The sequence below is a fragment of the Lissotriton helveticus genome, chromosome 10, assembly GCF_964261635.1.
Source record: "Lissotriton helveticus chromosome 10, aLisHel1.1, whole genome shotgun sequence".
NCBI classification, from domain to species: domain Eukaryota; kingdom Metazoa; phylum Chordata; class Amphibia; order Caudata; family Salamandridae; genus Lissotriton; species Lissotriton helveticus.
In genome coordinates, this window is record NC_136071.1 from 817,934,337 (window position 1) to 817,947,770 (window position 13,434).

Here is a 13,434-nt window from a genome sequence, read left to right on the forward strand (position 1 = left end):
GGTAGGCAAAGGTTGCAAACCGGGTGCTGGTCCTTATGCGCGTACTTGTGGTGGCAGTTACGGCAGAACTTGAACGGCGTGTTGTCCATCATCGAGCGCTCAGGGCCTCCCTGGTCGCGTGTTCGTCGACGTTCGTCGAAGATCTCGATGAATTCTCATTCTCCTTTTCTGGCTCTTGACGGATGAAGTCTCCTGGAGTCTTCAGATGAATTTTCTTTCCAATTTCTGTATTTTCCTTCTTCTTTCTCCAAAAATGTCTGGAGCCCAAACAGGAACGATCCAGACCCGACCGCGGAAAAAAATAATCTGATGATGGCGCCCAAGAGTGGGAGCTTCCGCAGGAAGCATGCCGACATCACCGGAAATACACCCAAGGAGGCGTCAAGCCGACGCCCACCTGGGCTACGAAAAAAAAAAAAAAAACAAAGAAAAGACTACGATTCCGGACCCAACCACAAGACCGCGGAATAATGCACAGCATAGTGACTCCAGAAAGATTCACGCTGCAAAACAAGCTCTCAGCATTGCGTGTTGGGGGGGGGGCAGCGGAGTGGATTCCTTTGAAGTCTGATGGGGGAGGGGGGGAGCAGATCCTTTGAAGTCTGATGCCGAGGCTCACAAGCTGATAACAAATGGTGTGTGATGTGATGTGCACGCGCCTGCCTCACATGAACTGTATCGAATCCGCAGTGGGTAGACTTTTCGCCTACCATCCCTAAGGGATGGAACAGACGGGACGTAAAAATGTTAAAGGGGGGGTATGGTATGTGTTTGGGTAAATATCGCTTATGTTTTCAGCTGATCCTCGTTAATTTCTTGCAAACTAACAAGGATCGGCTCAAAATGTAAGCGCTTTCATCTTGTGTTTTCATCCGCCCCTCGCCCTCTACGCCTCTCCTGATTTACTTGATTTTGGAATTGTCACTCTTCACACTATAAAGCGATCTAGGAAAATATGTTGCATCTTTGGCAAACAGAGGTGCAACGTAGCAAAGATTGTTTATTTTCTGAGTTTACGACCAAGCATTTAAAACTAAAGTATGAGCTTCCTCTGTGAGTTGCACGCATCCTCACGTTTGGTAAAAAATGCAAAGTCCGCTAAGTGTGCACAATAATCACGTCCTGGTGGAGAGCCAAATATATATTCAGATAAGCACACAATTGGTCTGCTCATGTGGTAAATTCAACACCGAAATCGGTGGTCCTGAAAATATATCTTGCCCGAAGAAGACCCCAGTTCACCAGAAAGTGCATATCTGGGGTTCTTTTCTATCCTGCACACAGCAGTAGGACGCATGTCATTATTCCTCGCTTGCACCAGTGATAAGGATGCCTCATAAAGCCATTCAGGCCTACAATGCAATACTTCTCGCATTTCTTAAAGTTAAAGCTGTTGGCGTTAAAAATAACAATGTTTTTTACTTTTGCTTTTCTTATACCAATAGGAATTACGCTATGCAAATAGATTTCCAATACTGCAAATAAAAAAACCAAAAGTAAAAAACATTGTCATTTTGAAAGTCAACAGCTCGAACGTTAACAAATGCAAGACCTATTGCATTGCAAATGTTTGTTTTAGATAGCCAGTGCATAAATTAAAAAAATCTGCATCTGAAAATTGCAGAAACTAAACTTTCTGAGGGAGGGGCGAGATACCTAGGATTTTAAGTTGGGTACACATGAGCTACAGACTTCATACAGCCTTTCTCTTGTGCTTATTATCTCAGTATTAATCACTTTCAATTACCAATTTTAAATTACAACAAATTAAACTGCGAAACATAGTTGAACATTGGAAAATATTTGCTACATTAAAAAATGCTACATACTGAAAAGGTTTCGTATTCGGCTGGCTCCAACGCCCACAAACATTTCATCAAACTCCGATCCAGAAGCATAGTAAAATGGGACATCCGCTTCCCCAGCTACAGCACGAGCGAGAAGGGTCTTTCCTGTACCAGGTGGTCCAATCAAAAGAATACCTACAATATCAAATATACGGAAAAGAATAATAAAAAACGTTAAAAGCAACGGCAAATCACTCTCTTTCCCTAACAATTTCAAGTTTGCTCCTCTGTGAACATTAGGATATGAAGAGGACAGAGAATGAGGAATAAAAAAATTTAAAGAAAAAACATTATATCCTATTCAAAGTGCAAGGCGCTTATTTTTAACAGTGGATACATGAGTAAAGCAGACTTTTTTTTTTACGGTGCTTTAACATGCCAATACTGCAGCAATTGGGCATTTGGCACATTTTAAAACGGTAAATGGATTAGCTCATTTACCGACATTTTCATTTGGAAGGAGGGTCTACAACAAAACATGATTTGTAGATCTACCAAGTTCCCTTTTTAAGAAATGGCTTCATTATGAGTGCCCAAGAATAAAACCCATTGTTTCTCTGCCCTTGGAATTATCATTATTTTGAGACATAACATGCAGAACTCAGTGTTTCAGCACAGATTCTTGCATGCTTTTCCATAGTGTGTCTCACAGAGATTTCAGCTTTTTCTTCAGCAGAAATCTCCCTGTAAATCACCTCTACTTTATGATGGGGCTGGTAACTCCCATCACAGAGCCCATCCAGATTAGCAGGACATTGGTAATGAGGCCCCTATACTTAATGTTAGAGTTGCACGACTTACATTTCATAGTTAGGTATAAGTACCTAGCAAACTGAATATACAAGAAAAGCACTAGCAAAGCGAATACATCTCACCTCGGCTGCCATTGCCAACCTGCTAGCTTTGCCAATACTTTTGCTGATGTTGTTTAGCACAGTCCAAATAAAGGGTGGAAAAAAACCACAACACAAGTGCTTCATGACATACATGTATGCAAGCGTCATGATGTGCCCACCCCCCCTTTAAAAAAAAACATTTAAATTATTGTTCATGTTGAGAATGCCAATCCCAGTGCAGCAAAAATTAGGACATTAAAGAGTTAAAGTGTGGAAGGGGCAGGGGGAATTTGGGGGGCGTTGGCAATGGAGAAGCATGAGAGGTAGAAAACAAGAGCTAGGAAAAACACATTTAAAAAAGCAAACAGTGGTGAAGACTTCTCTGATTACTAATTAGGACTTATAGAGTCAGTGTACATTTACATACCTTTTGGGAGTTTACCACCCAAGACAGTAAACTTCTGAGGATTTTTCAAGAACTCCACAACTTCCTGCAACTCTTGCTTTGCTTCTTCCACCTGAACAGCAAAAACGTTAATTTCAATTAAGATGAACAAAATGTAGTCAAAGAAAATGTTTTTTGAATGCTGTCTGTAGTAAGAAATTTCAGAATGAAAGAGGAAATGTGTTAATGGCTAGTTCCTATACAGTAATTTAATTGCTAAATAGTAGTAAGCACAAATTATTGTAGTGAAACCTGTACTGGTATTTCATATCTCACTTTGTCTAGACCCATTTTATATACTGTGCTGCAGGGCTAGGAACTGAAAGAAAGCCTGCGCAGCAAATGCAACATTTGTAACAGCTGGCACAATCACACACAACGTTCCACTTCTTTATGCATAGAATGGCTCTCACATTTCTCCCAATTTCTCTCCAGTATACCGCAACCACAACTATCATAACAATCTTTATTTTGATCACTTCGATCTTAAAAAGTACATCACATATAATTAATGAACATGGCTATCCATATGATCATGTTAAAAAAGAATCACCGTTAAATATACACAAGGTAAAATCACAGAGGTGTCCGCCCAGGGTAAAAAGTAAAATCATAGCGACAGCACAATACAATTACAAGTAGGTGTACAAAGGCCCAACAATGTACAGTGAATATTATCCAAGTGTCCTGTGCAACTAAAGCTTAAATTAATCACACTTTTCGATCATATTTTATGTAAGAGCAGAACAAGTGTTGACCACAAACAGGAAAACAATCAGAATAACATCCCTTGCAATTTCATCATTCTTCACTCAGCTAGAGAGCAAACAGAATTTAAATGGACTGGGGAAGTGAGCGAATATAGTCGCAGTTCACACATCAGAAGCTCTCTGTCCTTTGGATACTCTTCGAGTGCCTAACCCATAGAGCCATCACATATTTAGCCATACCATGAGTATTCTATATGCTTCAAGGTGTTCTCTGGTGCCAATATTCCTGTACAAGCTAACAATCCACTTCGTCTGTAGATTCTTATAATAGGGACAAAAGAATAATAGATGTACCAGAGGTTTCGGCCCTCTGAACAAACTGGACACAAATCATCAGGTAAAACCTTCACTTGCCATTTTCTAAAAAATAGTTTGATGGGAAGAGACATGTATCTAAATTGAAGATACAATTTCCCCGCAGCAGCAGGAACAATTTGGTCTATAGTTGGTGAAAGAGTTGCCTTACACTTCGTCATATTTAGCACGTTAATGAACTCCCAGTAAATTACTGTGACCCCTGGTCTAGGATCAAACATCTTCACAGGTGAAGTCAAGTCAATATCCAGCTCATAGTTCTTCAGAAGTGCCGTAATAGATCTCAACCAGGGGATTTTTTTTCAACACATGGGAAAACAATCAGATCTCGAAGGCCCAGTCGGTAAGGTTTGAGGGCCTCAGTAGACCACAATCGAATCCAAAACATTAAAAAAGTCTGCATTCTATTTTATGCGATATACTCCTTTGGGCGAGGTCCATGTAAACAGGGGTCAATGGGGTACTCATGCGGAGATTAAGGCGTGATCAACAAGCACTAGACTGATTATGTTTGAATGCCCCCACAATTCTGCCACGACATTGCAGATTACAAGGCCTTAATATTGTACATCTGTAGGTCTGTAATTAATGATCTAGCACATTTTCACCACTGTTGAGCCTGCAATCACATTAGCTCCATTTTACCACAGTTCTTTTTCTATCTAAAAAAACAAAGCTTTTTCATCGTGCTTCTATACTATACCAATTCTAATTGCTTTTTTTGTTTTAAAAGGAAAAAAAAGCTAATAAAAATACTCAAAGACAGTTACAATTACTGTCCAACAATCAGGTAAAAAGTGTTTTGGAATTCAGTACATGGACAGGGATGTACAATGTTTATGGCACTCCATGAAGGGATGATCGTGGGAAGCTCATAATACATGCGAGAAGGCAATGAGATGACAAACTAGACTTTTTTTCAAAATATAAACCAGGATTTTACTCCTTTCAGTGATGGGTTTTTAGCCATAAAACAACAATCGGAAAACATTATCTTTGGTTCAAGCACATACTCACTAAAGAATTACAATCATGTGGCCAAACAAAGTGAGGCAATCATAATTAAAAACACAAATCTGATATGATACCCATTATAAGATGTGAAACCTTACCCCTTTTACATGGTCAAATGTAACATTTTTCATGTGAATTGGATCAACTGCAGCATCAAGTCCAGTTGATGTCCGGAAACGAACTACAAAAAAAAAAAAAAAAGTAAAAGGGACTGGAAGAAAATGTACTATAAAGGGGTTGTTGCTTCTATATGCCCTTAAGTCACCCCAAACCCAACTGGTGGAACGGCTTTTGCCATATGGAAAGACGGTAAACCGCTACTCAAAAAGGTTGATGTAGGAAAGTGTGTTTCTGTTGCAGTATCCCCCCACACTTTTTGACAGATTTCTGATGCACTATGACTTGATGTGCCCTGGGTCCCTGCCAATCTGGTTGTCAGGGCCTACATTCTCCCCCAAACCTATACCTTTATACCCCTAATTGGCACCTCTCATCACCTGTAAGTCCCTTGTAAAAGGTACCATGGGTACCAAGGGCACTGTGACCATATTGTGCCACCCTTAGAGGCCCTGTATGTACATACATACGTACACACACACACACACACACACACACACACACACAACGTACACACACGTACAAATCGACATGCCACACAAACATGTGTGCCATGCCTGTGGTTTAGGTAAGACACCTCTCTAGCTGGGTGTACTATACCACTGGTAAGGGCACAATTGCATGAGCACTGTACCTCTACAGTGTCTAAGTCTATTCTGAGACATTGTAAGTGCAATAAAGCCATAAACAGTATACGGTCTGAGAGTTTGTCATTACGAACTTCATAGCACCATAATGCCTTTACTGAATTCTGGGAAGTTTGGTAGCAAACGTCTCAGCGTAATAAATCCACACTGAGGCCAGAGTGGGATTTATTATACAATGCACTCCGAGGGCATCTTTTTGAAGCCCTCTGAAAAACAACCAGACTCTAGTGGGTTCCCAGACTCGTAGACACCAGCCTGTCACCGTGAGACAGGTTTCCGGACCCTGTGGGGGGGGGGGGGGTTAGCTGCCTGAGCCCAGAAACAAAGCATTTTCCTGGGCAGAGGTGTTCACCTCCCCCAGGTTAGGAAGAGCCATCTGTTGCGGGGCAGCTTCAAAGGCCTTGTCCCCTTTGCAAAGCGACCTGTAACCTCTCTTGCTATCAGGAGCAGGCCCACTTCCGGTCTCACCCACTTTTGGGCAGATAGACCGGCAGGAAAAATTAGAACAGACCAGATGGTGTGCCCAACTCTGCCACCCCCACCCCTCAGGTGGGGGAGGCGAGGTGAAGCCCACTCTTCAGTGCCCACCATCTTGCAGATGGCAGGCACTCTGTAATCAGGATTAGGGATTGTGTCCACACCCCAAGTGGGGTGAGCACACCAAGTGTTTAGTCACCCTAAGGTCGTAACCCATTGGCTATTAACCCAAGACCCCTAAAACGCCCACTAAATACAGTATTTAGGGGGCAGCCTGAACCAAGAAGGATACCACAAATGGAGTGTAAGGTATTATCTACTTTTACCTCTGCCTACCTTTGGGGATGCTCTGGACTCTGATGACTATACCTTACTTTGGCCCAGTACATACAGAGCCAGCTTCCTACGTGGCACCAAAATCTTTTTATTGCTTAGGGCATTTAACGGTCTTAATCTGGCCCTGCAGACGGCATCACATTGCATCTCTGAGCGAACCACAAATCTTTCCATTTTGATTTTGTAATTCGCCTTATTCAAATTGCTCCCAGGAATATCTATTAAATGGAACAAGTTACACATTTTCCCATTAACCCCTGCCATACTGCCCTGACCATTCGAATCCCCTACAGTGATGTAACACATCAGTTAAATAACTGGGTTTACATGTGAATCTAGACAGAGCCACAGTAATCAAAGAAAATGAGGGGACAGCGATGTCAAAACTGGCAAACTAGGTACATAATTGAATTAGACTCCCCCTTCTCTGAACGGTAGGATTGCATTTATGAACATGGTTGTCCTGCCGAAACTGCTGTATTCGTTTACAAACATCCCACGCCTCCTCCCAAAACACTTCAACATGCAGAAGACCCTGACGACCCTGGCCTGGGCATGGAAGAAGCCCTGCTTAAAATTGGGAAATGCCAACGCTCCCACAGGAACAGGGGGAGACTGGCAGCAACAGATTTCGAGCTGCATTATTATTGCACTCAAGCACATTTTGCCTATAACTGGCTTCGACACCCCCCTACATGAGTCATTTAGTAGTCAAAGATAATCTCGTTCCTCCCAAACCACCGGTAAAATGGAAGGGCTCACTCCCCCTCCACCACCCACAACCGTGAAAAGATTAACACAGTGACCTACACAAAGAGTGCCTGGGATCACATTAGACTGGGATAAAGGTATGCTATTTTATACTCGTCGGAACAATCTCTCATGCCTGATCTGCACTAATGGAGAGTGTGTAAAACCAGGGTCCTCCTGTGTTTAGTGAAGTGGGGGGATCTAAAAGTGCTCCAACTTTTACTTTCTGTGTCGGTCATAGAAGAAACCGAAATCCACTGCGCTAGATGCATTTTTTTTCTATTGGGTACAGGCCCTATGCTAAACTACATACCCATCCTTTCCTCAGGAACCAATCGAGTCTAAAAAGTTAGTACTCCTCACTGCCCGACATGTGGGAGGCGAACAGCCAGACAATGCCTCACAATGAAGGCTGAAGTCCCAATAGTGACACCAAGAAAAAGATCACAATGGCAGAAGGACCTGGGTGGCTTAATGACTGATAAAGAATGGACATACTGCTGTGGGCATTTAAGAGCCATAGTTTTTAATGGCCGCCAACGGCTCATACATTTTAAGTTCTTGTATCAACTCCACCACACCCACATAAACCTCTCCTTGTTTAGTTTCAAATTTGTTTTATTGATTTCAAAAGCAAAATCAGGCATTACATTGCAGTTGGGAGGCGACATATATAGATAGTCTTCGAGACAGATCAAGTCATGGTTGAGGTATATGTGCCATATCATAGGTAAAGTGCAACGTCCAGAGGTATAATGCCTAATAGAAAAGCAGAACTTCAAAAATAGAAACCTTGATTCCTCTCCCTCCCTCCACCACCTCCCTCCCCCACCAGTGTGCCATATCAGTAAAGTTATCGTCCAGTTATCTACAGGGTGTTTAGCACTGCTCCTTGTGCGAACTTGAGATATCACTTGGAGCCTCCGTAAAGCGTAGTAAACGGAGATATCTGGGGCATGTGACTTCATTGAATTCAGTGGAGAGCAGGGACAATAATGGTAACCAGACCTTCCGGAACGTAGCCGCAGACTGTGTGAGTGTGGCCTGGACGCGCTCCATACCTAGCGTAAACCATATTTTATGCAGCCATCCCGTGAGGGTGGGTTTGGTAGTGGATCCCCAAAGTGACAGAATATGTTGTGAGGCCGCTCGCATGGCAATCCCTATTTGGCGTCCCCGGGTTGATTTTAGGGGGAAAGTAATGGCTTTAGGGAGGCCCAGGATGGTGTAAGCTGGGAGTCTCGGGATCTCAGTGTCGAATGTTTTGTCTATGTCGTCTAAGACCGCTTTCCAGTAATCTGATTTCCCGACCCTCCCAGAGGAGATGAGTCATGGTGCCCCGCTCCCCGCAACCCCTCCAGCAGAGCGCGCTGCGAGTAGGATCCCTTTATTAAGGCGGACGGGGGTAAGGTGCCAGTATATTGCAAGTTTCACTGCTGCTTCCCTGCCTGCGGTGTTACGTGTGGGTGGAATGCCCTGTAGTATATGTAGCTCCATTCCCGATCCGACAGTGTCCTTCCTATCTCCTTTTCCCAGCGTCTCTGGCCCGCCGCACGACCCGGGGTAAGTGAAGGAGTGAGCAGCTTGTAGAGTTCCGATATGAGTTGTTTGTCTGATACCTTCGTCACTAGCCACTTTTCAAAGTCTGTCATACGCCTGCTGACCAGGGGAGCGCAGTTCGGGTGCGTAAGCCAATGCCGGGGCTGGAAGTATTGAAAAAGATGGGGGGGCGGAAATACCATAGCCCTGTGCCAGGTCGGAGAGGGGAAGGAAGCCTTGCAGATCGAAAAGATGACCTGCGGATCTACAGCTCATACCACGCCATTGGGAGAAGGCCTGGGGATCAGTGCCCGTTAGAAACTCCGGATTGTCCAGGATGGGGGTAAGCGGGGAGGGAAAGGTCGTCAGGCCTCTTAACGGCAACCGTGTCCTAGACACGTAAGGTGGTGTTAGTTATGGGTGACCACTGAAGGTATCGCGGTCTATCGTGCCGGTGAAGGAATGGGATCTTCCAGAGGGATGTCTGGGCCATCGCCCTGTCCTGAAACAACCATAGTTTTTCAGATTCCGGTCCGTACCACTCCACTAGGTAGCGGAGTTGGGAGGCCTGGAAATATTGCTGGAGGTTGGGGATTCCAAGCCTTCCCTCGTCCGTGCCCCGGTATGCCAGTTTGTGCAGGCGCGGGCGTTTCCCCCCCCAAATGAAGTGGTGAAAGGTTGCCTGTAAGTTTGCGATGGCGCCAGCGGGGGGTAGCACCGGGATGGTCTGGAAGATGTACAGTACCCTGGGCAGGGCCGACATCTTCACTGCCGCCACTCTTCCCAGCAAGGAGAGCGGTTTCCTGGACCACTGCGCGAGGTCGGCTCGGATCTGGGATGTGAGAGTAGCGTAGTTGAGGGAAACCATTGATTCCAAGGAGGCGGTGAGGGTAATGCCTAGATATGGAAGTTGCGTTGCCGTCTGTAGGCCTCCTCCATACGCCGGCGTGTCCGCAGCGGAGCGGGCATTCCTGCCGAAGGGCAGTATCAGCGGTCGAGAGCAGCTATGATGTCGTCGGCATATAGGCCGATTGTGTGATGTTCCCCACCGAAGGTAATGCCATATATATTGGGATTATCGCAGACCTTTTGTGCCAAAGGCTCTACATAGAGAGCAAATAAAAGGGGCGAGAGTGGGCACCCTTGCCTTGTGCCTCTCTGGATCTCGAAGGGACTCGAGCGTAAGCCCCCCAAGCGGATCTGCGCTAAGGGGCGGTGGTAACAGCTCGTGATCCAGGACTAGAAGCGCTCTCTTACTCGGAATCGTGCCAGAACTCGTAAGAAGGTCCAGTCGACCCGGTCGAATGCCTTCCCAAGGCAGAGTCCGATTGCTGAAAGTGGGCCGTGTCGACTAAGTGGAGGATCCGTTTAGTATTAACGCTACATTGACGACTCGGGACAAAGCCTGATTGATCAGGCTCCAGAATCCCGGGCAGGAGTGGCCCAAGGCAGGCGGCCAACACCCCAGTAAAGAGCTTTAGGTCCAGATTAAGGAGGGAAATAGGGCGGACGGCTGAGCAGTGAGTGGGGTCCTTGCCAGGTTTGGGCAGCACCACGATTTCAGCCTCTAGCATATCCGGCGGGATGGAGCCCGGGCCGCCAAAGGAATTAAAAAGCCTAGTAAGGACAGGGGCCAGAAGTGTGCTGAAGGTCTTATAAAAACCAGCAGAGAAACCGTCCGGTCCCGGGGATTTGAGGGGACGAAGGCGGGATATAGCTGCTACTACTTCATCTAGACAGATGGGAGCGTGCAGGGCCTCCGCACTCGCCTGGGAGAGCGCCGTGATTGCTGCTGTCTCTAAGTAGGCGTCGATGACCCCGCCAGAAGCAGCGTCAGCGCGGTATAATGAAGCGTAGAAGTCTCGGAATGTCTCTGCGATCCGTGCTTCCCCCACAATGTCAACGCCGTTCCCATCTTTAAGGGTTGAGATCTTCGAGCGCTGAGACCGCGCTTTCAGCTCGCTGGCTAGTAGACGACCGGTTTTATTCCCCCGTACGTAATATGTGTGTCGGAGGCGAAGAGCAGCGAACTCTGCCCCATCTGTGTCTAGGCTGGCTAGTTGGGTCCTAGCAGCTTTCAGTTGCCTCCACACCCGGTGCGGCTATGTACCTTTTAGAGCTCAGAAACTTGGGCAGTGAGGTCGTCTCTTTTCGTTTTGCGGGCCTTAGCCTCCGCTGCCGCTATCGCGATGAGTTCGCCTCGAGTCACCGACTTCAGAGCCCCCCACAGGGCTGAGGCCGATATCCCGGGTGTATCGTTGGTGGCTAGATAGTCTGTAATGCGTTTGTGAAGCTGCTTAGTGACCTCCGGGCGCTGTAGGAGAGTTTTGCGCAACCTCCATGTTCCAGGGGGGCGGCTAGGTCTGGGTATTGTAAGTAGGAGCTCGATGGCATCATGATCGTAAAGAGCTGCTGGCACAATGCAGACGTCTGAGAGGCTAGTGGCTAGGTCAGAGGAACCAAGGAAGTGGTCGAGCCTGGCGTATGTACGGTGTACGTGTGAGTAGAAGGTGAAGTGGGATACCCCCGGGTGGGTAACTCTCCAGAGGTCAACTAAACCCCGCTCCTGTAACCAGGCCTTGCCTTCAGTGGAGAGGGCGCCTGTGTCCCCATATCTATGCCCGGACCTGTCCATGGCCGTGTCCATCACTAGGTTAAGGTCCCCCCCGAGCAGCAGAAGGGAGTGAGAAGATTGAAGTGTCTCTGAGATGGCATTTTTCAGAAAGGGTTCTTGCCCTGTGTTCGGGTTGTATAGGGAGCCGATTGTCAGATGTTGGCCACCTACCAGGAAGCTATAGGTGATAAGCCTACCTCTAATTTCCCCTATTTTATCCCCCACCCGTCCCTGGAAGCGTCTGGACACTAAGATGGCTACCCCTGCTTTTTTCGCTGGGGGAAGAGGAGAAAAACTGCTGGGGGAAGGAGCGGGAGCGCATCCTATGCCAGTCCTTTGCGAGCAAGTGGGTTTCTTGGAGTAAACAAACCTCGGCCCCTGGGTTCTCCAAGTAGGAAATCAAAGCCCTCCGTTTAATGGGGTTATTCAAGCCCTTTACATTAAGAGTCAACACCTTCAAAACTGGATTAGACATCACAAGTCAAGTGGAGGAAAGGCGCTGTGCGAAGATAAGAATGCCATTGTGTGAGATGCGAGTGGAGAATGATTAAACCACTGCGCAAAACCCCCCCTGGCACACTGGTTCCCTCCCGCACCCCCCGCTTACCCAAGCCCCACCCCAACTGAGGCCCCCCCTCCCCGTACCTGTCCCCCCTCCAAACCCCAACTCCCGCAGCCCGTCCCTCCCATCCTGAACTCCCAGACCCCATTCCCCAACCCCAACTGAGTAACCCCGTGAGCAAACCATAGTCCCAGGTCTATTAGCACGTAGTACAGACCAGCAGAAATCCAACGTGGAGGAGTGTAGCAGCAGCGGCCATGTCTGGGATCTTTCGGGCCTGCTTCGCTGTATCAAATGCTTCTTTTTTGAGGAAAGGAGAACTTCAGGGTCGGCACCCCTCGAGTTGGGTCTAATAGCATATGGAACTGACCACTTAAAATCATTTTCAGAGTGTTTACACATAGAGAAATGATTCACCATGGGCGCAATTAAAACAACGTCCTCTAAAACTTGCAATCCCTTAGCCTTCTACACAGGCAGGACCTGAGGCTGAAGCCAATGTCAATGAACAAGTAAGTGTCTGCCCAGTGGTATTTGTAGTCGGACTGGTCGCTATGTTTACATTGTTCACGTTGCACGTTAGTTGTGTTGTTATATTGCTTTCCACTGTGTTGTATTGATGGAGCAAGGATTTGAGGAAAAGAAACTTGCTCGGATCAACCTCTCATTAACAGTAACATTAATAATAAGAAATAGTAGATAAAAGAAAACTAATACACACAACATTTACATATGGGTAAAAGAGCTTTTATGCATGCTTCAAAAACAAAGAATAATTGCTATGTAACTGAAACCCCGCTTGAAACCGAAAATTGTTTTGCGCATGTGCGAACCAGAACCGCACAAATAATCATGTTACTAAACCATGTGAGAGGGAAATCACAACAGGATACCAATGCACACAACAATCAAATATAACACGGTGTGTCAGTGTGGACACATGTATAAGTAAAACAAAGCCTAAGGAAAAAAAAAAAAATGTGTCGTATGATTCGTGAGTAATTTGCCGTTTTAATGTTCTCTGAAGCAATCCAGCCGACATGTGTTTCGTCGCATGTGGGATTGTGATCTTGCGACTCCTCAGGGCTGGGGAAGATACAAGGGACATTGGTGGAACAAATGACAGTAAAACCAAGTTAATTTGCTCCTTGTAACAAGTCTCATG

General features: G+C 46.0%; 1 protein-coding gene across 1 annotated transcript in view; it reads right to left on the reverse strand.

Moving 5' to 3' along the window:
• The window catches only part of YME1L1 (YME1 like 1 ATPase), a 478,651-nt gene that overhangs the window by 298,817 nt on the left and 166,400 nt on the right, over nt 1-13,434 (reverse strand). Inside the window, exons 8-10 of the mRNA XM_078663402.1 lie at nt 5,326-5,408; nt 3,111-3,201; nt 1,830-1,982 (exon numbers count right to left, since the gene is read on the reverse strand). Coding sequence (XP_078519528.1) covers nt 1,830-1,982; nt 3,111-3,201; nt 5,326-5,408 — 327 coding nt within the window. The remainder of the gene's footprint in view (nt 1-1,829; nt 1,983-3,110; nt 3,202-5,325; nt 5,409-13,434) is intronic.